Source organism: Falco rusticolus, chromosome 15 (genome assembly GCF_015220075.1).
Source record: "Falco rusticolus isolate bFalRus1 chromosome 15, bFalRus1.pri, whole genome shotgun sequence".
Taxonomy (NCBI): Eukaryota; Metazoa; Chordata; class Aves; order Falconiformes; family Falconidae; genus Falco; species Falco rusticolus.
In genome coordinates this window covers 125,060-152,035 of record NC_051201.1, presented here as the reverse complement: position 1 = coordinate 152,035, position 26,976 = coordinate 125,060, and the positions used below count along the sequence as shown (strand labels likewise).

General features: G+C 45.8%; 4 protein-coding genes across 22 annotated transcripts in view; 3 read left to right on the top strand and 1 right to left on the bottom strand.

The window, feature by feature from the left end:
- Positions 1–1,575: 1,575 nt before the first annotated feature.
- Positions 1,576–9,946, top strand: CHST4 (carbohydrate sulfotransferase 4). Its single transcript, XM_037408945.1, has 2 exons — positions 1,576–1,899; positions 5,714–9,946. Exon 2 carries the CDS (start codon positions 5,727–5,729, stop codon positions 6,864–6,866), a length of 1,140 nt encoding a protein of 379 aa, XP_037264842.1. The 5' UTR covers positions 1,576–1,899; positions 5,714–5,726; the 3' UTR covers positions 6,867–9,946.
- Positions 9,947–11,758: 1,812 nt separating this feature from the next.
- LOC119157744 (TERF2 interacting protein) lies at positions 11,759–15,132 on the bottom strand. Its single transcript, XM_037408946.1, has 3 exons — positions 14,594–15,132; positions 14,409–14,485; positions 11,759–14,046 (listed from the first exon to the last, which is right to left on the bottom strand). Exons 1-3 carry the CDS (start codon positions 15,087–15,089, stop codon positions 13,603–13,605), a joined length of 1,017 nt encoding a protein of 338 aa, XP_037264843.1. The 5' UTR covers positions 15,090–15,132; the 3' UTR covers positions 11,759–13,602.
- Positions 15,116–24,382, top strand: KARS1 (lysyl-tRNA synthetase 1). 2 transcript variants are annotated; one of them, XM_037408919.1, is made up of 14 exons: positions 15,116–15,246; positions 15,840–15,990; positions 16,196–16,361; positions 16,767–16,860; positions 17,190–17,376; positions 17,551–17,676; positions 19,394–19,513; positions 19,748–19,910; positions 20,007–20,180; positions 20,946–21,031; positions 21,729–21,814; positions 22,088–22,214; positions 23,898–24,041; positions 24,259–24,382. In XM_037408919.1, exons 1-14 carry the CDS (start codon positions 15,170–15,172, stop codon positions 24,343–24,345), a joined length of 1,788 nt encoding a protein of 595 aa, XP_037264816.1. In that variant the 5' UTR covers positions 15,116–15,169; the 3' UTR covers positions 24,346–24,382. The 2 variants fall into 2 exon arrangements, with proteins under 2 accessions (XP_037264816.1, XP_037264815.1); XM_037408918.1 differs by lacking the exon at positions 15,116–15,246 and adding an exon at positions 15,257–15,436.
- Positions 24,383–24,442: 60 nt separating this feature from the next.
- The window catches only part of ADAT1 (adenosine deaminase tRNA specific 1), a 31,118-nt gene continuing 28,584 nt past the window's right edge, over positions 24,443–26,976 (top strand). For 12 of the 18 annotated variants that reach the window (XM_037408930.1, XM_037408927.1, XM_037408925.1 and 9 more), the window contains exons 1-2: positions 24,527–25,130; positions 25,902–25,970. In XM_037408930.1, the coding sequence (XP_037264827.1) occupies positions 24,962–25,130; positions 25,902–25,970 (238 nt within the window). In that variant the 5' untranslated portion in view covers positions 24,527–24,961. The other 6 variants (XM_037408920.1, XM_037408936.1, XM_037408938.1 and 3 more) reach the window with 6 other exon arrangements.

Sequence of the window (26,976 nt, the reverse complement as noted above, 5' to 3'; positions counted from 1 at the left end):
GCAGGGGGTGTCCTCACCAGAGCAGAGGAGGAGAATCCCCTCTCTCAATCTGCTGGCCAAGCTGCTCTGGATGCAGCCCAGGATATGGTTGGCTTTCCGGCTGCAAGCGCACATTGCCAGGTCATGTAGAGCTTCTTGTCAACCAACACCCTCAAGTTCTCCTTCTGAGGGCTGCTCTCAGTCCATTCTCTGCCCAGTCTGTGTTTGTGCTTGGGACACATGTGTTTCTGCTTTGGTTTATAAAGTTTGAATCAAGACATACAGGGAGAATGATGACCTTTGTTCAGGAGCCAGAGGACTCCTCCTTCACTTTCCACAATGTGCAGGTCTCAGGAAACGTGGTGTGCCGGAGCAGTCGGCACTCCCAAGCCTCATCTTCAAAGGAGGGTACATCTTCCTCCTCTTGTGCCACAGAAGCTGCCTTCTGGAAAGCCCAGCCGAGCAGTTAGAACTTGGGATCTGTGCAACTGTAAAAATCTGCTCAGCCCTGTCACCAGAGGCCTGTACGGCCGCATTCAGTGCTGTCATGCAGCCTGAATATGGGTGCCAAAGGACCAGCATGTCTTGGGCAAACATAATTTGATACACCTCTGTCCATGCAAGTGTTGGTCAGGGAGGAATAAGGCTCCAAGAAGACCCACTGAAGTGGTGTGACCTTTACAAATCAGCTTTGTAACACTTAATGACATACAGGTAAATCCTTCTGACAAATTGTGTCAGTGCAAGGCATAGCAACATGTAGCTGAAATCTCAGTTGTGCAGAACATTGCGTGATTCTTTCTGTAGGGCCATGCCTGGACCACTGCCAGCTTCTCGCCTTGTTTCCCAGCCCAGGGTTACCAGGGCTTGACCATCTGTGTTTGCAATGCAGTAAGTGAAAAGGAGCATGACCTGCGCCGTTCAGATTGTCCCTCCTGCTGGAAGCGCCAGCCTTGCCCAGATTATTTTTGCTTCTGCTGTCTCCTATACTCCACTTGCCTTCCGAGCAGCTCAGTGGGATCCTTGGCAACAGGGGGCACCATCAAGAGGAGATCTACACCTCTCCAGACACCGTGTGACAGAAGCAATGAGACCTGGAATGGCCCAAAGCGATTGTCTCTGCATGGTTGCAGAATACCACGTTTCTCTTGAGCCCAGCACTGCTTTGCTACCTTGCCTGGCGCAGCCTCACTGCAGCTCCAGCGCCCTTGTGAATCATTAACAGGCCAAGTCCAGCTGCTTCTCTCACGGCTGCTCCTTTCACACAATTTTCTTTCCCAGCCCCAAAATGTTTAATTCGAGCAAGGCACAGACAAAAAAAGAGAGTCAAAAAGACTTTATGTGAATCTGCCAGCACGGTGAGCAGCCAGAACAATGTGCCCTGTCTCTGCACACCCGGTGGGTAAGCTGGTCCTCCTTGTGAGAAAGGTTCCTGTTTGTCCTTTGCCCTGACATTCCACAGACATGCCTGTTCCTTCTTTCATGGAGAACAGTTTCTCTGGGGCTTGTGGTGGGACTCAATATAAGAGCACCTCTCAGTCTCCATCGTGAATTTCCTGGCCCTTCTCCTTCACTAGCAGCATTGGATCGTTCATGCCCCACAAGAAGCCACCTTTCCCATGCTTTGTGCTTCGTGCAGGGTGGAGTTTTTTACTTTAAGGCTGGTCAGAGTAGGCGGGCACTATAGTCAGTCTTAGAGCTGTGACATACAGAAATGAAGGGGATAGGAGGGAGCAGGCACAGGTGTAGGTAAGAGCGTACAGGTGTGTATGAGAGCCTGGCATGAAGGTAGACTGCTAGTATGTGAACGTGCAGCTATTCGGGTGGCTGCCTGGAGGAGCGTGTGCCACAGCAGTGTGGGTGTGTTAGGACAACTTTGCTTGAACCAGGTCTTGTAGCGCTTCAAGAGGACTTGTTAAGGTGAGATTTTCAACCATTTCTTGATGTGTGGATGATGTGGTGCTCAGAAGTGTATTCACTGCTCATGCTCAGCAGCCTGAACTGGGAGATAGTTTTTGTGAAACACTGTAAACATATGAATGCCAGTAAATTGCTACATGATTCCTCCTACAGACAGAAGCTGTTGGCCTGTCTTAGAGGGTAGTTCCTGCTTCTCCAAGCTTTCTTCTCAGTGCCCTTTCCCAGTGTTCCCCACCAGTGACAGTCATGCCATCTGTTCCCCTCTGAATGGGCAGATGCTACTTTTAATTCTGAGAGGCTGATTAGGCCAAATTGAGGAAGGATTTCATAAAACTATGAGCAATCATTAGTGCCATCTCAAAGACCAGTGTCTGGGGCTTCCTCGACACTAGACCCTCTTTGCTACGCTACTACCAGTACAGCAGTGAGGGATCTGTACAGGTCTGGAGAGCTTCCCTGGACTTGCAGAGCACTCAGCCACAGTTTGCATAACACAAGGTATTTTGGGCTATACTGTTATGCAGCCCCTGCATGCACAGGCTCCACAAACCTGTGCTCTGGGGACATGCTGCCCATGCTCAGAGTGTGTCTGGTGGCTATGTCTCCCTGGGACTGCTTGCTGCTTTCTGTAATGCTCTTTCTTTGCCAGGCTCAAGCTTTTCCAAGACCCCTGTGTGCTTCTGGAAAAGCTTAAAAGTCTGTTTGGCTTTTTAGAGACTCTGGTTGCTCGGGCAGGCAGATATGAATTCTTTGTGTCCTCATACCTGTGCTGTGGGAAACCCTAATGTGTTGAGACTGGGTTGTCGTACCTTTCAGTAGTTTTTGTTTTTCACCCTTAGTGCCTTGAGATTCTTCTTGTTCTTTCTGCTCTCAGCCAAACCCTGGCTCATCTCTCTGCTGGGTGACAACATGCCTTTTTTGTTCTGCAGCTGAGATTGCCTCTATTATTCTGGGCCGATCTTTACTCTGCAGTTCTGTGAGGGCTTCATATTTCATTTCTGCAGTATGAAATGAACAGAATCACTTGTGACTCTAGATGTTTGCCATAGGGAAAACATGACTAAGCTGAAGACTTTAGTTTAGAAACAACCCAACTGCCATAATCAAGAGATAGTGGTGAAAACTAAGGTTATGTAATTAGTATTTCTTTCATATTAGGAAATGTCTGATAGAACCTCTACTGCTCTTTGCTGCTCCTCTATTCCACTTCACCAGGCACATGCAACTTATTTCAGTCATTCTCCCCTCAATGATCATCACAACCTCTTGTGCAAGACTGAGGAAGCTGTTGAGGCTGTGGCCTCACATGAGGACATGCTACCAAGAGCAGTCACAGGCATGGTCTGCATATGCTGTGAAATATCTGAAACATCCAGCTCTCCCACCCTGGTGTGACTCTATATAAAAGCACACCCTTGCTTCCCAAAAAGTCTGAATCCATTCTCTTTGACTGAGACTATTCACACATGGGTTTCCAGAGAAATAATGATTTCTGTGTTTTTAAATCTGCCTGGGTATCTTAATGCTAGTGTTAATGTCTGCTCACAGAGTTTTTTCTCAATTAAGAGCTTCTGGCTGTAGTCCAGGAACTCTGTCAGGAGTGTTTGAATAATTATATTAATAGTGCCAGATGGAAGTGATATCATCAAAGTTCATTCAGGGGCCAGCACTTCTGGTAAACACTGCTGTATTCATTTACAAGGAGGAAGCTGATACATGAGTTATTTTTATAAGTCTTTGTCTGCAGCTCTTCCTACACTGGGAAATTATAATTGCTGCCTGATAAACCCTAAACTCAAAATGAACGCTCAGCAAGTAGATTAGATGAACAGGCCAATATATGCATATATGCCGAGGGAAAAGATGACCTAACCAGTTAGCAGTAGTGACTGTGCTTGGAAATCCTGACAGCAGTGCTACAGGAACTGAAATCATGGAAGGAGGCACCTCCATGCAAATTAGTCTGTAAGCTGTGCTGCAGAGGGAAATTCAGGCAGGGCATGAGGAGGAGGTTAGGGAAACTTTGACCATCGACCCAGAAGATAACGTGGTATGCACACAGTGGGGAAGCAGGGTCTGCACTGTGGCCAGCTGGGGCATGCTCTGTGCTGCAGCTGCTTCAGTAGGGAGGCAGCTGCTCTGCATGGGCATGGCTGTCTGAATTGGTGCAGTCATGGGCTGCACAAAGGCAGCGTACAAAGCCGTGAGGAGCTGGGCTCCAGTGCTGCTCTGTCCAAGAGGGCTTCCAGCTGGCCCTGCAGCCCTCAAGGCCCTGCTCTCTCTATCCTGCCTGGCTGCAGAAGCACCTGGAAGGACTGACCATGACTGAAAACCAGCAAGGTTTTTTAATTTTAGTTCACCTTGGGAGGTGTAAAGTGGTTTCACTGGCCAGAGAAGCCTGTCACCTTTGCAGCACAGCCGAACTGCCGGCCCGGCACATGGTGGCAGGGGAGCACAGCACCCTATGTGGACGTCAGTGGCACCCATCGGCGGGCAGCCAGGGCTGCGGGCACCCGCCTGTATTCACAGCACAGTCAGGCACGGCTAGCAGGGGGGAGGAGAGCACACAAGAGAGGAGCAGTTGGCAGAGCATGGTTTAATATACTCTTAAAAATGAGGTGAATCTTTCCTGCCCCAGATCCCATCCCTGATGGTATACTCCCTGCGCATGCCTGTGCCAGCCAGTGCTCAGGCTCTGAATTGTCCCCAGCAGCAAAATGGACATTTTCCAACAATTAAATCATCCTGAACAGGCAGGATAGATGTTCCGTGAAAGAAACAGATTTGGGTGGCTCTTTGAGTTGGACTAACATGTTCTATTGTACTTCTCATAAAGACCTACAGGATGAGTGGGGCTGGAGGGAGGGGTAGCAGGGGTCTTTATAAAGGAGTTAGGCTAAGAAAGGGTTAGTTGTAGGTAAGCCTGCCTACACAAAGATGGATGAGATAAACCCTTGTGGACCTTTCTAGCAAAATTGCCTATGACGCTCTGATTGTGGAGAAGATCTTGTTGTGCTTGGATTTATTACAGTGCCAAATGACTTCCCTTGGTATGTGAGTTTTTGCCTGTGATGACAATAAATGTATCCTGAAATCCCAAAAATAATATAAGCAAAAGAAGTTGAAGCCTCCACTGTATTTTTAAAGCATTCTGGCATAAAAATAGTTGTAAAAGGTCATCAGAGCAGGAGTCTAAAAGTAACTGTGCGGAACTGTTGAATTCTCCACAAAAACTGCTTGTTCCATCTTTCCTCCATAAAAATTGCTGAGGTCATGACCGTAAGGATTGTGTAAACTAAGTACATGTTTCGTAGAATCACAGAATGGTTTGGGCTGGAAGGGACCTTAAAGACCATCTAGCCCCAACCCCCCGCCAGGGGCAGGGGCACCTGCCACGGCCCAGGCTGCCCCCAGCCCCATCCAGCCTGGCCTGGGACACCGCCAGGGATGGGGCACCCACAGCTGCTCCGGGCAGCCTGGGCCAGCGCCTCACCACGCCATTTGTGTATACTGACATTTTGATAAACTGAACTAACTCTTAAACTTTGATAAAAGCGCAGACAAGCTTTCCAGTGATCTTCTAGGACTGCATTAGAATGGGTTACCAACAAACAGTGTTTTTGTTACAGAAAATGTTCAGCCCTGCAGTGTTATGTCCATTCCAAAGATACCTTGTGCACTGGTTGTCACAGTGTCAGCAGTGTGTGGCAGCTTTCCAGAACCCTGAGCCTGCAGAGGGATTGGCAGGAGCCTGATGCACCACATCCTGCTTTCCTCATGATCCTGTAATGCTGAACTTCCTCTGTCTCTGCAGGTCCCTTGCAACCATGATGAATTCTAGAAGGGTGCAGGTTCTCCTGATTCTGGCAGTTTTGGCCTTCCTCCTGATCCACTTGTACTTCCTACCCTGCAGCAACAATGCCCCCATGGAGGAAAAACCTTCTCCAGTCCACATCCTCATTCTTTCCTCCTGGCGGTCGGGATCTTCCTTTACTGGACAAATCTTCAGCCAGCATCCCCGCGTCTTCTACCTGATGGAGCCCGCGTGGCACGTGTGGGTTACGATGTACCAGAACAGTGCCAAGGTCTTGCACATGGCAGTGCGGGACCTGGTCAGGTCGGTCTTTCTGTGCGACATGTCTGTGTTTGATGCTTACATGTCTAGCCAGAAGAAAAAGTCTGATTTATTTCAGTGGGAAACAAGCCGAGCCTTGTGCTCCCCCCCTGCCTGTGACTCGTTCAGTCGCAGTGACATAATCACTGCAGGCAACTGCCGAACCATCTGTGGCAAGTACCCGTTCAGCAAGGTGGAGGAAGCCTGTAAAACTTACAGCCATGTTGTTATCAAGGAGGTTCGGTTCTTTGACCTGAAGGTCCTCTACCCACTTCTCACTGATCCGTCCCTGAACCTCAAAATCATTCACTTGGTCCGTGATCCTCGGGCTGTGTTCAAGTCCCGAGAGAACACAGTGGCAGACTTGAAACTTGACAGTAACATTGTTGTGGGGTCCCAGAGGACAAGGGGAGAGATGGGGCCCTACAACACAATGCAAGCAATCTGCAAAAGCCATGTCGAGATTTACAAGGCAGGCAGGCATGCCATTCCCAGCTTCCTGAAAGATCGCTACCTGCTGGTTCGCTATGAAGACATTGTCAGAGACCCGCTAGCAAGGGCTGCTGAGATGTACAGGTTTGCAGAACTCCATTTCACACCAGCACTTCAGAAGTGGGTGCACAACATCACTCATGGGAAGGGGCAAGGAGCACAGGCCTTTGATATTGGGTCCAGAGATGCGCTGAGAGTATCACAGGCCTGGAGGGAGACCCTTCCCTTCCAGAAAATAGAAAAAGTGCAAAATGTGTGCAAGGATGCGATGGAGTTGCTAGGCTACCGGCTCATTCGGTCCGAAGAAGAGCAAAAAAATATGTTGCTGGATCTCTTGTTTGCCCACAACTCCTCTGAGTAACCAATTCTGAAGGCAGAAAAACTGTTCTCTGCACCTGCTCTCTGAAGGCTGCAGAGTGGAGAACTCTTTACTAGAGAGAAAGAGGACAGAGGTGCATGCATGGGGGTGCTGTGCAAGGACAAATAACACAGGAACCCCAGCTGCACCAACAAGTGCTTTCTCAGCAGCACACTCACTCTGCCAGGCCCCTGCAGGCTCAGCCACAAGGGAGGCTGAAGTGATGCAAGTCTGTTTTCCAAATTAAGTCCATGGATTATGTGAAAGAGGAAGAAGTTGGAGACTGGAGCAAACAATGCCAAAGGAGGGGGAGCAGAGAGCAGAGCTCAAGCCCCTCATAGGCCACAGCTAAATATTAGTTGAAACCACACGGAGCAATTGCACTGCAAAGGAGGAGGAGATAGATATAAATGGAAGTGGAATAAAGATAACATTATTTGTCTTGCTGGATGTTACTAGGATACTTAATGCCAGAAGAGATACAAGGATGACTAGACATTGGTTTCTGGAAAGATCCTTTATTCAGAATGGTTGAGTTTTCAAGCCCAGCTTTTCTTTTGCTCCATTCCAGTGCCTGGGCATCCAGCTTTGGTGGCAATGTTGGTGAAATGTTTGTGTTCACTTACTATATAATGGGAAAATGGAATAAACCAGCTATAATTGAAAATAAGAATTCCTGGGTTTGTATATGGGGATTCACTTATTTTTCAGCTGAAATAATTTTGTCTTCTAGCTTTGAAAACCAAGAATACTTCTTCCCTGGGAGTTCTTACAGTCCGCATGTGTGACTGAGAAGAATTTATGCTAAGGTTGGGATTGTAAAGACAAGGTAAGGACACAGGTTCCCTGAGTATAGATGCTGGAACTGGGAAGAAGGTTTTTTGGGAGTGGACTGAAGAAGTTGAGAGGAGACCAGGAAGTTACTCTGTTGAATTATTTGGTGAGAGCATTTCCTGTCTTAGAGCACAACAAAATTATGTTTAATAGACTATGCCATCCTCCACCATCACCACTGCAGATGCCATTCTCCCACCTCCAATGGGAACATGTAGCTCAAACCTGAACAACCGAATTACTTTTACCTGTTCTTAAGTGTTCCACAAGACAGAGAAAAGCTTGTTACCAGACCTGGGGAGTGAAATGCCTACAAACACCTCCTTCTAAACATCCTCTTTTGTGTGTAAATCACAGAGTCCCTTTAACATTTGTCTATTTAACAGTGCATTCAGAGATTGCCCCAGAGCTGGGATCAGAAGCATTAACGAGGGATGAGGCTCAATTCTGAGGGTGTGCATCCTCGGGAGAAAGCGGTCAAGGCAAGGCTGGACACTGGAGGTGATCTGAGGAGGCTCCAGGCAGGATCAGGGTGTTCAGGGCCATGGGAAGCTGTGTTCCCCTTCCCTCCCCACCAGCACCCCTGGCCCCTGGGTCACTGCTCCTCTTCCCTGCCTGCAGCCCCTTGCCCCAGGGCCCTGTTCACTTTGCCAGTCAGCCACCCTCCCCTTGCTAGTGAAGCCCTGGCAAGGAGCGCTCATCTTAAACCTGCCAGAAGGGCATTTGGTGCCCGCTAGAGAAAAAAGTGACGGTGTCTACCTGGAGGACTAGACCTCATTTGCATGTTATTCAAGAGTTGCAAGACCTTCTTAAAAAGAGAAACACCAACTGCTGCATTTTAAAACTGGGGATATAGTGACTGTGTTCACATTTGAAGATGTACAGGCAAGAAACATGTACAGCGTCTGGCCTCTACCTGCTGTGTGTATTTGAAGGGTGGCTGAGAAGGGTTCACCTTAACTGCACAGCCATCTCTAATGGCTGGAAGGAGGCTCTTCTGACAAAATCACAGCAGCTGGGCTGGTTGGGCAGTTTTGTACCAGAGAATTAACAAGGGCTTTGTTATGTGGGGATCCTGCTGGGGAAAGTAACCTTCCAGACACTGAGCAGTTATGTTGGTTGGCAAGAGAAAGTAGCTGCTAGCTAAAGCATGGACCTGTGGAATGAACCAAAGAGCCACCCCCAGTTAAACAGTCAGCTCTGAGACCACAAAGAGGAGCAGCCTAGAGAAGTGGGAGAGCTCCTCAGCCCAGAACAGCTGTGTAGACACCTTCACTGGGGTAGGCATCAGCACTCCAGATCCTGTGTGTCCCTTTAGGGTAAGAGATTATCCTGCAGCAGTTAGGACAAGAGTTGTAGGATGAACTGTGCAATAGCGAGCAGTGAGCAGCAGAGGTTAGTTGCCCAGCAAGGCAGCTCTAGAAGCAGAACTGGCCAGCAGTGGGAAAGATGGTATGGGCAGGAGGAAGGAGCCTTCCTTTCAATTTTTGTTACGCTCAGTATTATTATTGTTAATTATTTAGGTTTCACAGGCCGGTGTTTTGTTGCAGCATTTCTATTATCCATGAAATTGTATTTCTTCAAGTGCCCACGTGTACACTTGTGCCTTGTAAGGGGTGGCCCGTAGCTTGTTACCCAGTTCGCAGGGTTTTCCTGGTTTCTGGGTGCAGGACTAGACGAATGTCCGTGTTTCTGAAGGAGCCCTTTGAAACTGAGTCCAGACATCTCTTACCACTGAACAGGGCTTAGCATGTTGAATTATTCAGATGTTCTGCGAAGTCTGTACACCATTTCTCCTATAGCTGCTAGCGATTTCCTTCAGCACGAAGTCAGTCTCTATCCAAATTTCACTTTCAGTCATGGTTTTCTTTTGGACGAAGCAATTGGCACTGATCACCAAAACTAAAAACATATAAAAGCAGCTGTGGGTGATTACAGGATGTTTCCTTCTCAGGGGCATGGTTTCTCCCTGGAGACCACTAAGACAGGGCTCCTTTAAGTATGAATCCTATTTTTTAAAACAAAGCTGTTACTCTTAGTGGTTGCAAAGACTCCAGGTGCTATTCCCATAATCTTTCCAGAGTCTGAATTTCCATTTAATCATTTGTAAAACTGAAATAATAGTGACTCCATTCAGAAGAGGCAGATCTCAGTCTTGTATTGTGTAAGTAAGTGTTTGAAGTAGATTCATAGAGGAGACATCAGAAACTGTATCCAGCATTTAGGCTGTAGTGACATTTACAGACCGCCTGCTACCATAGCACTGTGGATATCTATATTCCTAGAGCTAAAACCCTAATCCCTGCAAAGGGTGGGATGTTGTATAGTATGGAAATCATAGTCTTACTACTAGGGAACCTGTTGCATGGCAAAATCCACGCTGAGTGGCCAGTGCTCCATGCTAGGAGGCACCGGCATCATGATAGTACCCCCACTGAAAGAATGTTAATCTTCCGTTACATAGTGTTTATGCAAATTTAGGGCAGGCTGGCATAGAGAAGCAGGACTCGTACTGCACCAGAGCAGCACACAGCCACCATGTTTCTTTTCAAGTCCCCTTAACTCAACATGCTCCACTAAAAGCATGGCATCTCAGAAGTCTGCTCTTAATGAAGTCACAGTACAGAGCTTCCTACTTCAAGCACCAAGAAGCCTGTTTCTGAGCAAAAGTAGACTCTTTTCAGTACATAACTAATTATATCTCTACATTAACCACTTTCAGCTTCAGTGGCATCATTTTTATTATGGATACTTGTTTTCAGTGGACTCAGTCAATTCCTTGTATCAAATATTTAGCTGGACAAAAACCTTCAGTGTTTCCAGTCAGCCAGTAAACAAATGACATTAAGAATAACATCTGATGTATTTTCCTATTGTACTCTTTCAAAAATCACTTTAACTTCTGCTTCCTAAGCTTAGTCAGAGGAAAAATCAGGATTGTTGATTTCAGTATATCTTTACTACACTCCTTTAGCCATGTTTCCTCAATACCATTGGTAAGACTTTCTTCTGGAAGCACCAAAGCCACACAGTGTGGTCACATGAATATTTAAAGTTGCCTTCATGCAAGCAAAGATGACTTAAAGTACTTTGTGGAGTAGGAAAAGAAACAACAAAAAAATACCCAGACTTTCAAGATGGTGAGCATGACATTTAAAACTATGGCTACTTCCTTTCACACAAGTATAAAACTGAAGATAGTGGAAGTCTGTTTAGAAACAAATGTCACCTTTGCATTGTGCAAGTTCAGAAAAGTAAACTGCTTTTATACCACTGAAGTGTAAGATGGAGAGGTCACCAACTCTTTGGTATTCCTGTCTTGTTGCTCTTCAACCTGGTGCATGCAATTGGTTCTTCACTGGTAACTTAGTTATGAAAGGCCAGAATTCATAATTTTTGATGAATGCTGGCCAACTCTAGAAGGAAGCAAATGGGAAACACCCAAATTCCACATAATAGTTTGCAGACCCAGTATTTCTGCCTCTGGAATTGTCTTTCACTCAAGGTTTTGGCATGCATGTTGCCACTCACCCTTCCAGGTTTACAATATTGCTGCTCCAGGCAGTAACACAAAGAAACTTGGAGCTACAAAAAGAGCATTCCTGACAGTGCAGGGACCCAATATGAACATGGAAAGCCAAACTGTCTCCAGCATACTGGAAGGAAGGTAAGATAAAGCAGAGAAAACAAGGACTTTCTACCGTGGGAGAAGGCAGAACCATACGATATAGTGACATCTCCAGGTCCTGTCAATGGGAAGCTGGACTGAAGAGACCTATACCCATGTGCCTGCACATGCAAGAGTGCATCTGTGGATAAGCAATGGCTTTCAGGCGTTCAGAACAGACACAAGAAGGCTACCTTTAGTGAGCTGTGCTCTTTGTGTCTTCGTTCCTGCGCATACCGAGTGCTCCAAGTGCATATGGAAAGGTTCTCGGTGTCAGACAACAGCATTTGTATGGTTCTGCAAAGGTAAAAGCACTGTATGTGGAAGTTTGCACGTGTATGTCTGACTAATTGCCCCAAAAAAGACAAAATCTTAAAATAAGCATCACTTGGAATTATAAAAGGATGTAATAAGTCTTTATTATTTATAAGGTATCTTTTTATATTGCAGGCATTTAAAGTGTTCTCACTTTGGATTGTAGAGCAGTTTTGGTTAATTAAAGAAGATGACCAATGAACTCTGAGATTATGGTGCTGCTGAGATGTATACACCACTCAAGCTATAATGTGGGCTTCTGGCTGCAGGAGCTGTGCATGAACCTGGCCACCAGCAGCCCCTGGCTTTGAAATTCAGATGGTAAAGTTTTGTTTTTTCAAAAATCTGACTACTTTGCTATGTTATCTTGCACTTCCTTGTTAAGTGCTTATCTGGTCTCCCACAGAAGTCTCAAGTAACCAGTCTAAGCAGCATGTATGTACCAAAGAATTCTTATTTTTTCAGAAGGAATGACCTATCCAGTGAAACACTGTAGTCTAAACCAGAGTCTTGGCATTTTAAGTTATGTTGGCTAACTCCCCAAATAATCGGTTGGTGTTTCAGGATTGTGGTTTTCTGCAATAGCAGGCTCACTGTATCAAATAATCATTGACTTTCAATATAATTTGAATTTGGATTAAAATCAGCAATTTCCTAATTCACCTTAAAATTTTTGAATGCCACAGTGCAGTGAGCAAAAACCTCAAAACATAATGCTAAGGTGTGTGTGTATAATCAACATTTCACCAAGAGAATGAATTCCAGATCTTTCAAATAACGTTAAAATAGTGACAAGAGCACAAATTCAGGCTGAAAGCACTGAGTTTTTCAGACTGTGACTGTATACTAGCAGTGGCATTCTCTCTCTCTCACACGTTTGGGTCATAGATACCTAAACAAACTCAGAGTGCTCCTTTCTAACTTGTATCTCCTACTTGAACTATTGCAGGTGGCCCTGGAAGCTACTCTTCTTTTTCCAGCTGCACTACACTGTCTGATATAAATCTTACTTTGCCCGCATTAAAGCAGCTGTTAAGTTTTCAACCTGTTGAGATGCAAGCTGGGGCAGAGGTATTAACTGGTTTTGAAATCATGAAGCAAGATGGTAAAGTTAATGTTATTAAACCCAGCAATATTAGCACTGGAGAACATGTGCTGGAAGTGGTAATAAAAACTGAGATGACTGTCAACTGGCCAGAGGTATTAGCTGACAGTTCTCTGTAACATGAGACTGAGTATGATAATGTCATAGTGACCTTTTTTGGCCATTCTCAGTACACATGGCCACTCTTGAGACATCTTGGCATTCATGTATGAGACCAAGTACCTCATCTTCTGGCATGAAAGTTCTTGATCCTTCTTTTTCAACAGTTACATTTTCATTGTTACCATCTCCAAACGTCTGCTGCTAATCAAGGTTCAATGGCAACAGCAACAACAAGCTAATGATAACAACCGGCAGAGCAGGTTATCAAATGATCATCCACCAGAGGCGGAAGACAGACACATGGCAGAGAGCAGGCTGCTGTTGTGCACTAATAACACATTACAGGTTAGAGCACTTAATGTGACTCTCGTCAGATTTTGGTGCCAATGCTATTCAAAATCCTTTGCATGCAGCAATGTACAAGTAGGACTGTCAGTTGGTTTAGATAGTAGAGACACTTCAAAGCAAGTTTTCAGTGGAAACTTGATAGATATGAAAATGCCTCTTCATGATTTTCTACTTTTAAATGTTTAGTGTACTCAGTGTTATAAATAAAAACCGATTACGAAACAGGCCTTTAAAAAAATCATTTTAAAGGATTCCTGAAGATTTAGAATGTTGCATCAAACTTTCCATTGCATTTACATTTCTGAAATGACTGGGTTTTTAAGTTCCTGCTGCAGTCATAGATTAGCCATTCCCCTCTGCTTTCCTATCTAACTTTTCCTAAATGCTATCCGCTTTGCTACATTTTCAGCTCCAAATTTTGCTATCAATTTATTTCTGATGTGTTCATCGTCTTTTTGCAATTCCAAATCATCCTCTCTGCTCCATACAGGGTACCCATCTAAGCGCTGCCCTGTCTGCAGAAAGTGTAAAGTGGTCTCCACTTCACCAGTGTTTTTCAGGAAGGCCTGTGTAATCGTGAGCAGGTCCATGCTGAGATGCTCCATGAAGCGCTGCATAGTTTTTACTACTTCTCTCACCACACTGGAAGAAGAGCAAGAGCTTGCTGGTCTTTCTTCCCTTGGCTTTTCCTGACAGCCATTTGCAGAGTCCTCCAGTCCCATTTTCAAACCAAACACTGTTTCTCTCAAGGACTTTCCCTCTCCATTTTGTGTAGAAAGTTCTTCTGTGATGTCTGAAGCATCGCTTCCTGACTAAAAGAAAGAGAGAGGCATGGTATATTCTGGCAAGCTGCTTTTACCACTGGTGCCCAACCACCTTCTGCTGAGACTCTACGTTAGGTAAGAAACCTCAGAAACCACCAGGCGTGGCAAAACTTGGTGAGTGAAGCGAAGCAGTATGCCTTAACGGTGATACATAAGATCACAGAAAAGCACGAGACCCAAGGAAGAATCGAACAGCCCAAGTACAAATGGCAGAAGCCAGTGTCAACGCGGCTGCAGGGAGGTTCTCAGCCCGATGCAAAGGAACAGCTTCACTTGCCAGCGCGGCCTTTAACAAGATGACACGTTACTTCCCTGCAGCGAGCGCGGCCGGGGGCGCGCTGGCCACTTACCTCCGTGCTTTCAAACTCCCGGTTAGCCGCCGCGAAAATGCCCAAGGTCTGCGCGGGCTCCGCCGTCTTCCGGGGCTCTGCGGGAACAGGCAGGCATCGGCGGCCGGGCAGCGCCCCACCCCGGAGCTCAGGGCCCGCTCGGCGCCGCCTGCTCCCGCTCCCCCACGCTCCCGCCCCCCGCTCACCCCTGTGCCGCGGCCGCAGATGCCGCAGGTAGCGGTCGCGCATGGCCTGCCAGCTGTGCCGCGTCAGGCCGGCCCGCTCCAGCTCCTTCCAGAGCGCCCGGCCGCGCGCCCGCGCCTGGCCCTGCTGCTGCACCGCCCACAGCAGCGCCACGTCCTCCGCCTCCGTGAAGGCCAGGCGGCCGCGGGGGGCGGCGGCGGCGGGCGGCGCGGCGGGCAGCCGGTAGGGCTCTAGCGGCAGCCGCTGGTTGCGCTCCACGCACTCCGTCACGTACACGGTGGAGACAGCCCCGCTGGGCGCCTCCTCGCCGGGCTGCGCCAGGAGCACGGCGCCCGGCTCCTGCACGCGGCACAGCCGCCCGCCGCCCGCCAGCAGCAGCGGCGCCAGGCGTAGCTTGGCCAGCCCGGGCCGCACGTAGAACCGCATCGGGGTCCCATCGTCCCACAGGAACAGCGACCGCGACTGCAACGGCGTCACCGCCTCCCCGCGCGCCGCCATCGCCGCCCGGGCGCGCAGGCGCGGACGCGCCGGAAGGACGGGCGGCGGCGCCGGAAGGACGGGCGGCGGCGGCGGCGAAGATGGCGGCGGCGGCGGCGAAGATGGCGGCGGCGCGCGCGCTCGAGACGGAGGAGACCGAGTCGCGCCTCAGCAAAAAGTGAGGGTGGGCGGGCAGGTGGAGCCCGGTCGCGCCGGGCTAGGGAAACGAGCGTCCGGCCGACCCAGTGCGCGTCTCCGCCAGGCGATCCGTCGGGGCGCGCCATGCTGAGCCCCGGCGCTGCGCGGCTCCGCGGCTGGGCCTGGAGGACCGCGCACCGGTGGCGCCAGGCGCATCATGACCAAAGCAGGTCGGTCCTTCGCGGCCTGCTGGGCTCGCCTCTTGCCTCATGAAGTCCCGCCGGCGGGGTCGGGGGCCGCGGCGCTGAGGGCTCTGGGGCGGCCGGGCCGGGCCGCGGGGCGGCTCCGGTAGCCCCGGGCGGTTGGTGAGCGGCCTGCGGGAGGTCCTGGGCACGGAGCCACGCGTCCGCGGGGCCCTTTCGCGTGGTGCTTAAGTTGACTTTAACTTTCTGTGAGTACTCGTATCTGGTAGGAGAGGAGTTGAAGGAGCTTAGAGAAGAAAGTGCCTAAACGTGCTTAAGGCTTGTTTCGGCTTTTGAGCGGAATAAGAGGGAGCGACAGTGAGCTGCCGGCAGGGCCCCGCCGCACGTTGTCACGGGGCACCTGCTTCATCAGGTTTCCCCTCTTTTGCAGTGAGCTGAAGAGGCGTTTAAAGGCTGAGAGAAAAACAGCTGAAAAAGAGGCAAAGCAGAAAGAGCAAAGTGAAAAGCATTCAAATAAGCCTTCTTCGATTTCTGACTCCGAGAATAATGTCGGTGCTGATGAGGAAAGCTTGGACCCAAATGTGAGCATCTGGCCTCCTGCTTATTACTCTTTTGAGAATAAATGCTGTTGATTTATGTGTGATTTTTTCTGAAAGGGAGCTGAACGATTAAAAGAGGACAGACCTACCTGTTGCTACATAAGGACAATTGATTTTTAGCTTACAACCTGTGAAATATTTTCAATTTCTAACGAAATACCTTGCTTTTGTTTGTTTCTGGCGACAGCAATACTACAAGATCCGTAGCCATGCAATCCAGCAGCTGAAGGGCACCGACGAAGATCCCTATCCCCACAAGTTCCATGTGGATATAGCTCTTTCTGATTTTATAGAGAAGTATGGTCACCTGCAGCCAGGAGATCACCTGACAGACATTACAGTGAGAGTGGCAGGTAAGGGCTTATCTGGGATACAGAAAGGTGGTCTCTTGCTTTGCTAAGTCAGGTTTCAGCTGCTCTTAGTGATGGGATGATCTTTTCAAATTTTGCTGGTCCCCTGTTACTCGGTCATGAAGTGTTAGGCTGTTGAAGACATGTCCCTTCAGGCTGAGTAGACCCATGCAACATCCCTTACAACTACACTATAAGGTTGTGATATGGGCTCTAGGTCCCAAAGTTCATATGGTCTTTTGTGCACCTCTATTAAATTTGAGACTTAACTTTCTTGGTTCTTTCATGGTTACTGATCAGTTCAGAGCTGACAGTCCTTTGTCCAAGTGGTAACACTGTGGCTTTTGCCGCTGTATCCTTTTCTGCTAGAGATTCTTTTCCTGATGTCCTCCATACTTTGATATTTAGGTCGAATCCATGCGAAGCGTGCCTCTGGAGGGAAGCTGATTTTCTACGATCTTCGTGGCGAAGGAGTCAAGTTACAGGTCATGGCAAATTCCAGGTAAGTAGAAGTGTTGCCAGTAGCATTCTAAACTGAACTGCATTCTGGGGCCTAGAGGTCTGTATTTGGGCATTCTGTTCCTTCATTTCCTTAGGCTGTTAGCCTGTGGGCTGGCTTAGGCAGCCAGGTAATGTTTTGCTTAGGATGTTGTGGTTGGCTTACCTGCTAGAAGAATGGGGGTTTTGTGTTTGGGGTCTTTTTGGTGTGGTGGTTTTTTTTTTTTTTTTTCTCTCCCGAAAAAGGATTTGGTCTGGGAAGAGATTTGCAGGACAGTTTGGAATGTTGAATTTTAAACAAATGTGCTTACAAAATTGCTTTTGTAATTACAGGCTCTACAAATCAGAGGAAGAGTATTTCTGTATTAATAACAAGCTGCGTCGTGGGGACATTATTGGTGTCGAGGGGAATCCTGGGAAAACAAAGAAAGGGGAACTGAGCATTATTCCTTATGAAATAACTCTGTTGTCCCCATGCCTGCACATGTTGCCTCATCTTCACTTTGGCCTCAAAGATAAGGTACTTGTCCTACCTGTCACTCTTGGAGGCAATTTGACAGATGCGTCTGAATGGATGACCTTTTGTATCTGCTGATGGTGTCAGCTTACAAAACAAAATTAGTTTTGTTTTGCTATTTTTATGTTTGGCAGCGCATTTTGTCTAGCTTGTTCTAAAGATATTTGTTCTTTTCAGGAAACTAGGTATCGTCAAAGATACTTGGATTTAATCCTTAATGATTATGTGAGGCAGAAATTTATAACCCGTGCAAAGATCATTACATATATCCGGAGGTTTCTAGATGACTTGGGCTTCCTTGAGGTAAGGCTTTGGTGTTTATTTCTCTCTGAATCCTGAATGTTTTTAGAGGTTCTCAGCTTCAAGGATGCTTTATATTCAGGCTTGTATGTGAAATATTTACAGAATTGAGAATAATTACCTCTGCACAGTGTGTTTCATCAGTTTAATGTAATGGAAACCATTCTGTTCCTTTCTTCTTAAAGTTAAATGTGTTCTTCAGTGGGTGAGGTTATGACTTTGGAAACTTTTACCAAGGTAGTACTTCGAACTACCATTATCCTTCCCTTATTTCAGTAAATTGAGGTGGAAATAACATCTTTGAAATGGTGTTTTGCCTGTGGAGGTAAATGCAGGTTTTACTTCCTTTAAGTAAAATTGATTTTATCTCAAGATACATTGCAGAGTAGCATATGAGAAAATAATACTAGCTCTGCTCTCTGTTGCATCCAGGTTCTTGGTTGTACTTTACAGTTTGCAAAGATTAGAAACTAATGTAGTTTATTTACACGTGTTTATCAGCTGAATCTGCAAAAGCTGCCAGTGGGAGTTTTTGAGAGCAATGGGAATCCGAACCTGTGCTATGTCATTTCTGTTGTATGTGTAATGGCTTTAATGTCTGTCTTTGATTTGGGTTTGCGGTTTTTTTTCCCCAAATAATTCTTAATATACTACTTACAGATTTTACTGTTTTGATAACTTGATCAAAAAGGACCATAAGAGCCCTTCTCAATTTATATGAAGTTTTGACTTGTTGTTGGAATAATGGAGTAAGTTATCTATGCTTGGCAAGAATATTGGGAATGAAATAAAAAGCAGAGAAGTTGGGGAATGGCCTGCTATACAATAGCGTACAGTCTGGAGGTACATGAATCAGGCAGTGCTCAGTCATACCGGTACTCTGTATGGTGCAGTGTAGTGTCATGCAATGGACAGATAGTAGTTAATTTTGAGAAAAATTAGCCAAACTGTCATAGGTATTGTATCATGCTTTTCAGCTGATTGTCAGGGCTTGTTAGTTCAATTGTCATCAAATTAAACTTTATTTCTGATTCCAGTACTGTCTGGGATGCTGACTGCTTTCTGTTTTCTGCAGCTCAACTTGTTTTATAGTGTAGGTCTGTTTGGAGAATCTCATTAAATACTTGTTTAGGGAGTTACATGAATTCATAGCCTACACCGTTTCTTCTCTCTTGTAAGTTCTAGCTGCATCCTTGTTCTCTTTTTATCACAGGTCAACTTCTGTGTTTTCGCCCTGACCTTTGTTCTTTCACAGGAGCACTGAATCTCATTATATTTTGTAGAAGTATTCCTCTTCTGTACGGCTAGAAGTAGTTCTGTTGTGAATTGTGAAATTCTGTTGTGAAAATACCTGTTCTCATGCTTCTGGGTCAGTAATGCGGTGTTAATTCTTGAGGCTGAAGTCTAATCTTGTTTCCAAAGAGGCATTCCAGTCTATGAAAACAATTGTATGAGTCTTGATAGCAACAGGTAAGTTTAAGTAATTTGCCTTTACTCACTGCAGGGGGGAAGTGCTCTTTAATTCAGAACTGTTTTCATACACTGGAATGTCAAACAATAAAAGATTTTTTTTTTTCATCAAAGCTAGCTGTGCTTTGTTTGCTTGATCTACAGAGTTCTGCTTTGGAAACGGATCAGATGAAAGCAGGGCAATGAGGTAGGAGCCTGGAAATACTTACGCCACTGTTAAATTATTTTATTTGTTGTTATTATTTTACAGATTGAAACTCCTATGATGAATATAATTCCAGGTGGAGCTGTGGCAAAACCTTTCATCACATACCACAATGAACTGGATATGAATTTATATATGAGAATTGCTCCAGAGCTTTACCATAAGGTAAAATACAAGTCCCTCATGGCTAAACCTGTGTTCTCCAGACTGCTGTGATCTTATTCTAAAAAAGTAAATGTGGCTAAAATGAGGATTATTGTTGAAGAAAGGTGGACCTATTGGAATGGAGGAAGCAAAATGTACCATGAATGAGATTTGTGAAGTTGTGTTGCAGTTCTGTGTGTGTCTCTAATCCTTTTGGAAAAGTTAGTGTGTTTACTAGGATTTCCTTTTGTTTAGATGGTGGTGGTTGGAGGCATGGACAGAGTATATGAAATTGGGCGTCAGTTCCGGAATGAAGGCATCGATTTGACTCACAACCCTGAGTTCACAACTTGTGAATTCTATATGGCTTATGCAGACTACCATGACCTGATGGAAATTACAGAGAAGTTGCTTTCAGGTGATGTATGCAATATTAATTAAAAAAGAATAAGACTGTCTGGAAGAATTGCATATTATGTGGCATATTCTTCTAAACTTCAAGTTCCTTTTGTAGGGATGGTGAAACATATTACTGGAAGTTACAAGATCACTTACCATCCAGATGGTCAAGATGGACAGGCCTATGAGATAGATTTTACCCCTCCCTTCCGGCGAATTAACATGTTGCATGATCTGGAAAAGGTCCTTGGAGTGAAATTTCCATCGGCTGAGTGTTTTGAAACTGAAGGTTAGATGCTGCCTATGAATGTCTTGTAATTCTTCCTTGACAGAAAGAGGGTGAAAGGTCTTGAGTTCTCAGCCTGCAGTCTATCAGCTGCTTTTTTGAGGTGGTACTAACACATGGTTTTGTCTGTTACCTATAGGAGTCCAGAAAGAAACCTTTGTGCCTTGCAGTTTTTGGCAGGATCTGACTCTTGCTTCTTCCTTTGTTGAGTATATATGATGCTATATACTCAAGAGGCGTGATCTGGAGAGTTCTTGGTCTGTTGAGGAGACCCAGCTTTTTATTTCTTATTTCTTCCTCTTTTCTGCAGTTGAGTCTCCATACCTGTGATTATGGGTTAGGAGTATGATTATTTTGGACATTCTTCAAAATATGCTTATGTACTATTTTGTTCGTAGAATTCAGAGCCATAAGGAAACAAGTTCATATACTTTTTAGTGTTTTGTTCCCTGCCCTGCTGCACCCCACCCCACCCCCCCAATTTCCCAACCCCCAATTTCCCACCTCCCCCCCCAAAATAATAACATCCAGCAGTCGTGTAGGGTTGTGCTTAACTGTTGTCAAGTTTCTGAAGTAGAAAATAACTTGTGTTTTAGTGTAAACTGATTAAAACCAAATCCTGTTTCTGTAGACTGATGTTTAAGGTGATGTTTTCCATGATGTATACCATTAAGATCTTATAAATCACTCTTGAGACATGTTGAAGGGTGCACAAATTAAAAAAAAAAACTTGGTGGCTTTTCTAATTGTTGTCTACAACAATTTCAGAAACTCGCAAGTTCTTTGATGACCTTTGTGCAGAAAGAAATGTTGAGTGTCCACCCCCCAGGACAACGGCCAGGCTTCTTGACAGAGTAAGTAAAGATAGTGTTTCTATCATGCTAGTGCCTTTGAGGATCTATCTTTATTAACAGAAGTCACTTGAAAGCAAAAGCTTGGCTGCATCTGGGGAAACATGCTGAAATGCATTTCAGCTATTTCTGTACACCAGTGAGAAAACTTGCTGAACCAGAATCTTTTTTTGTGTTGTCTGCACCAAAATGTAGATTTCTCATGCTCGCTTAATGTGAATGCCAGAGGATTTTAGTTTGGTAACTGGTCTCTTAGGTCAGTTTTGTCTGAGATCTGTGTGTTTGTATGTACCTTACCAAACTGGTAGGCTTACCGTATAGTAGTTCTTCTATCAGCTGTATTAAGGCTTTTCCTTTGTACACAAAATACTACCTTTTTTCCCTGCTGCTTTCCCTATTGGCCTTTGTCCAAATGTCCAAATTGAATTATGTTATTATTTATACAGTTCTTGCTATGTCATTTTTCTTATCCAGCTAGGGGACACACTCTCTGTTAATGAAGATATTACCATGATCAAAAATTGCTAATTGGAAAACTTCCTGGTTTTATGATACCTTCTTCAGCTGCGAAGAGAAGGAAGTAGGGTATTTGGGGAAGGTAGTGTTAGGGAAGTGATGCAATTACGTGGAGTACAGTTTTCCTGGAAGTAATTTGTATCAACCCTATGTTCATCTGTGATTTTTGCTTTTGCTTCCCCAGTTAGTTGGTGAATTCCTGGAAGTCACTTGTATCAACCCTACATTCATCTGTGATCACCCACAGATCATGAGTCCTCTAGCCAAATGGTAAGAGTATGAGACACAGTCAGTGTCTAACTTTTTTAAAACCCCTACTCCTACTTCATTTAAAATAAAAAAAGAAAAAAGTCACGTATTTGAAAACAAGTGGTTTTGATGACACCAACCAGGATAGACATTGGTTCCTGAGATGTGAAACCTCCGTGAAGTTTTGGCAGTTGTTACTGTTAAGCATGGGCAGTCCTCCTGAAGTAATGAGTCTGCTCTTTGGTTCTGTACAGATGTTTATTTTAGGGATGGTTGTTTGCCTTCTTCACGTAGGCATCGCTCTCTTCGTGGACTAACAGAACGCTTCGAACTCTTTGTGATGAAGAAGGAAGTGTGCAATGCGTACACAGAGCTTAACGATCCTTTCCGTCAGCGGCAGCTTTTTGAGGATCAGGCCAAGGTATGGTGTCTTGCTGATAGTGAATCAATGGTACAGGCACGTAAGCAAAGAATACTTCCTGTGTCTATTCCGAATCTGTCATTACTTCCTGCTGCTGAAAAGCGTTGTTACTATTTTGAGCAAGTGTTTCTCACACAAGTGAAAGCCTGTCATTAAAACTCAATTCCTTTTAAAGGAACCTTGCTCTCTAAGGTAAGTCAGTCCAAACACTGCTGTTCTTTAGTTTTTTAGTAGGGTAACTTTGTGTTGGAGTATTTTCCTTTTTATTGTACCTGAAGTGCTAATCTGGAAAAAAGCAAATATGCAAAGCCTTTTCTCTGTCTTGCTCAGGTTGAAAGTTATTTTTTCACCAGTTAAGCATTTTTGTAGTCCTACAATATTGTACTTGTAGGTTCTTAAATAAATTTTTGTGTCCAGTAAGAGTTTGAATGCCAAGTAAGAAATAGCCTAATTTCCTCAACTAAGTTACTATTATTTTAAATTGGTTCACAGGATAGAGCTGCAGACTGGAAATTTAGGCCTGCAAATTTATACTACTAGGTGTCTCTTGGTAAGCCTCAGAGTGACTGAAACTGATTTTATTATTAATTAGGTATACACATCCATGAATGCATGTGTGCCCAGACATGACTGAGGTCAGATAATGCAGTCTGCAGAAACAAGAGTTCCTGTTCTTCCTACTCTTCCTAATGGCTCTCGGTGCCTGAGAGGTTTAAACAATTGTAAAAACCAGGAAGACAGACTTCCGTTAACTAACTCCCTTGATAGTAAATTTCAAAATGTTCAGTCAGAATGATTAATATTACAGATATCTTTCACTTTTGGGTGTGTTATATATATGTTTGCTGCAGTTGTTTCTCATGATTATAGCCAGACTTTGCAGCCATGCGATTGTACGTATGGAACAAATATTTGCCTGAAAATTTAATGTTAAGGTGGAGATTGAGAGGAAGGATGGCAGTTCACTTTTCAGGATTCCAGGCTCAGGCAGAAAAGTTTGCTTTGCCTGTCTTTTGCAAAGTCTTCCTTGAAACTGTGCGAGCAAAAACATTTGTTGTTGTTTCAGTGTTTACACTTGGCATTTTCTAAATTTGAGAGGGTTGTCTAATCTAAATTTTTATTATTGTGACTTTTGGCACTTGGAGGTTGTCAGGGGGTTGTCAGGGTCATATGTATTAGTTACCATCTCAGTGTAATTTTTTAACTCTTTCTACTTGAGGTGAAAAAAGCAATTGCTAAACTTGTTTAGTGGAGCAACAACTGGTGAATTTGAATGGTAATGCTTCTTAGTTGTTTCTGCAGACATGAAAGGCAAGAGTTGCAAGCCACAACACATCTGAGAAGCCTTTGAAAACAATTTATTCCAGTGTCATCTGCTGCATATGGCCTTCGAGATAGCTTTTACTGAAGTGAAGGGCCTGGGCCTTTGTCTACAGAGGAGACTTTCAGAACAGAAAGGAATTGAGCCTAGAGCTGTTTTGGAAGCACCTGTACAAGTGACCTCCGCAGTTCTCCATGTGCTGAGATTCCTTTTTCTGTTACTTGTGCAACTGTGTAGGGCTTTGGTTTCACCCATTGCACGGCTGCTATGGATATCAGTATTCCTCCTTTTCGGCAGGGGTTAGCAGAAGTGGTACTATCAAGGTCAGTACAGCTCACCTTTTACTGTTAATTCTCTTTTAGGCAAAAGCTGCAGGTGATGATGAAGCCATGTTTATTGATGAGAACTTCTGCACTGCGCTGGAGTATGGCCTCCCCCCTACAGCTGGCTGGGGCATGGGCATAGATCGCCTCACCATGTTCCTAACAGATTCCAGTAACATCAAGGTAAGTGTTGGGAACGGCAGTGCCCGCTAGATTTGCCAGGGAGCAGGGGATGAGTCCGCAGAGCCGGCCGGCCCTCTCCAACCCGCGCAGCCGTTCTGCAAGAGGGAAGGTTCCACCTGGGGAAAGCTCTCCCTGGTTGCGCTTGGAAACTCCTGCGCTCGTGCGCCGCTGAGCGCGGGGCCGCCCCGGCGCGCGCTGACGGTGCCCCTCTTCGCAGGAGGTGCTCCTCTTCCCGGCCATGAAACCGGAGGACGGCAAGAAGGAGGCGCCGCCGGGGCAGCCCGCCGAAGGCACCGCCGTGTGAAGGCCGCGGCCGGCTAATAAAAGCAGCGTCCTCTGCCGCCCGTGTCTGTGTCTGTGCGCCTGCGCGCGCCGGGAAGCAGCTGCGCCTGCGCCGCCGGAGGCTGGGGAGGGGGCGGGGCGGCTCCGGGGCTTCCGCTCTCCTGCGCCCGCCGCGGCGGCACCGCTAAGCTGGCGGTAGGGACCGGGGTCGCTGGCGCAGGCTGAGCGCGGCAGCAGCTGGCTCGGGGCGTTGGCTGCCCTGGCTGCGGGGCTCTGACCCCCCGGGCGCGGGGCGTGGGGGCGCAGGCCTTGGAGCGATCGTGGCGCCAGGCACTTCTGGTGGTGCGGTGCGGCCTGCGGAGGCGGGGGGAGCCTGAGGGCCGGCAGTCGAGCCTCCTTGGCTGTCAGGGGGCTGGCATTGTTTATATGTCTAGCGATCTGGGCAAAAAGTTTTTTATTTTGTGTGAGCTATTTGTTACACGTAATCCTGGAAGGGATGATGCCATTAGGCCTTGGATATTGGAACGTGCTGCACCACCGTGCCATGCAGAACAAGGCAGCAGAGTTTGAAGACATGGGAGTGATTAAATCAGTGTTGTAATGGAACCCAATTCTGTTTAGAACCTGCATCAGGAGTCATGTGGTCAGCTGACGAAATTGCTGAGCTATGTTACCTGCATTATAGGACTAGACTCCCTAAGCAGGGGAAACCAGATCCAAGCAGGGAGTGGACTTCACTGGCAGCTGTTGTCAAAGTGGAGTCTGCAGCCCAAAGGGAGGTTCTTGCTAGTCCAGGAAATGTGCGGGGTAAGAATGAGTTGTGGGAATTGGGGCAGGAGGGGGGAAAAGGGGAGAGGAGGCGGCACTCCTTGATGCTTTCCACCCCCCACCCCACCCCTCCCCAAGATACCTTTTTAAAAAAACCTATAACCTGTCCTGTCCCACTTCTGTGTCCACTCAATTTCTTTACTCTGTGACTGTAAAAGCTTTTGCAGCTTATGTCTGCAAAGATGGGTTATAGCAAAATGCTGTTCTTCCCAGACTGTAACTGAGAAAATGAAAGTCTGCATTTGGCGGTTCAATAAATGGCAAAAGTCTAGGCAGGACCTGAATTTGTAATGTAAGCCTTTGCAAAAGTGTGTTTTGCTGCTACTTGAAAGCATCCTAGAAAGGTCTTGGTTTGCCTTCCTTCAACAGACTGCATTATTACATTGTGCCTTTATGTTAGTTCACCATCAGCTTCTTTTCCTGTACTGGCACTTCCGTGTTGTCCTGCACATTGTATCCCATGCTTCTGTCCCATGTTTGAGGAATCCTGTGCCAGCATCTGCTGTGTGTTGGCTTGCTAGTCAAGGCCACGTTAGCACGCCTGCTGTGGGATCATAGACTTTTCCCTAGCACAGGTGCTTCTGCCTACTATGTTCCGTTCTCCAGCTGATACTGTTTCCTTTCTGGAATGTTGTGTAGCCTGCTTCCATGTACCTTCACTTCTACGCAATGTTATCCATACTGTCTTCCAGAATGAGAGCAATGTTTCTGGCAATACTTCATTCAGTTAATGCTGGGGTTTTTTTTCAGTAATGAAGGAAGTTGTTGCTATGGGAACTGGAACAAAATGTATTGGCCAAAACAAAATGAGAAAAACTGGTAAGTATGGTGTAAAATCCAAGAACAGACTACCTATGCTACCTTCTTGCTGGTGTCATAGAATTGATGAAAATGTCCAAGGCATTGAGCTCAGACTTCTGGATTGAAGCCAGAAGCTCAAGGCAGACCTTACCTTGTCAAGAGAGGAGCTTAGGCAGTCAGAATGGCTGCCCTGAAAGTTTGCTGCACTTGCTGCCTTAAAGGTGAATAAACTTTTTATATGTGGAAATGTGTAGTCATTAGGCCCCGAGTCTGCATACCTGAAGGCTTAATAACTAAAAGCAAACCAAAATGTAAGCAAAATAATTGCACTTCGCTCACCTGTTACAGTCTAGTTTTGTTGTGGTCTGATACAAAAGATACTACTGCTGAGTTAGGGTAGGGGTGACGCACCAGAAAGGTACTAGCAGGGTTTTTAGCCCTTACTGTATATTCTGCAGCTTGATAGTTGTGTTTGTACAATAAATGTATGGGATAGATACATGATTTCTCATGGCTACCATTTCTTATCATTTATTACAGGACTTTCCTTGCTCTGCATGTCTTTTTTAGTTCATAATGTATTGTCTCATTTCCTAGGAGAGAGGAGAAGCTGTAGTAATTAATGCTGAAGAGTGAGTAAGAAGGGAGTGAATATGTAGGTACAGGGCTTTCTGTCTTCTTTAGACTTCAGAGGAGCAGTCAAGCAAGACAGGAGAAGCAGTTTTGTGTGCATCAGTTTTAGACTGTGTCGTGTTCTATGTAACGTCCTTCATATTGAAATGAGTTAGTGGAGCAGAAGAGAAAAAACTAAATTTGTATCTCCGAGTTTTGTGGATGTTTCTTATGACTTAGCCATCTTAGAAGAGTATTAGTACAGACATTCTTCTGATTGATTTAGGAAAACTATGATTAAATGATTGTACTATACAATCCAAGTATTACAAGTCAAAAGTAGAAATTTGACTAGGGGAAAAAAGCTAGTTCCTCTCGCTTTGTTGTTTGTCTTTGGTTATCTTAAATTTAG

Bases quoted from the DNA above. Each gene is read 5' to 3' on its own strand.
- CHST4 (XM_037408945.1), top strand. From the start codon at position 5,727: ATGATGAATTCTAGAAGGGTGCAGGTTCTCCTGATTCTGGCAGTTTTG.
- LOC119157744 (XM_037408946.1), bottom strand. From the start codon at position 15,089: ATGGCGGCGCGCGGGGAGGCGGTGACGCCGTTGCAGTCGCGGTCGCTG. The intron at 14,486-14,593 runs GTGAGCGGGGGG...CTGTTCCCGCAG, and splicing joins TCTGCGGCCGCGGCACAGGG to AGCCCCGGAAGACGGCGGAG. The intron at 14,047-14,408 runs GTAAGTGGCCAG...TCTTTCTTTTAG, and splicing joins GGGAGTTTGAAAGCACGGAG to TCAGGAAGCGATGCTTCAGA.
- KARS1 (XM_037408918.1), top strand. From the start codon at position 15,351: ATGCTGAGCCCCGGCGCTGCGCGGCTCCGCGGCTGGGCCTGGAGGACC. The intron at 17,377-17,550 runs GTACTTGTCCTA...TGTTCTTTTCAG, and splicing joins ACTTTGGCCTCAAAGATAAG to GAAACTAGGTATCGTCAAAG. The intron at 19,514-19,747 runs GTAAAATACAAG...CCTTTTGTTTAG, and splicing joins CTCCAGAGCTTTACCATAAG to ATGGTGGTGGTTGGAGGCAT.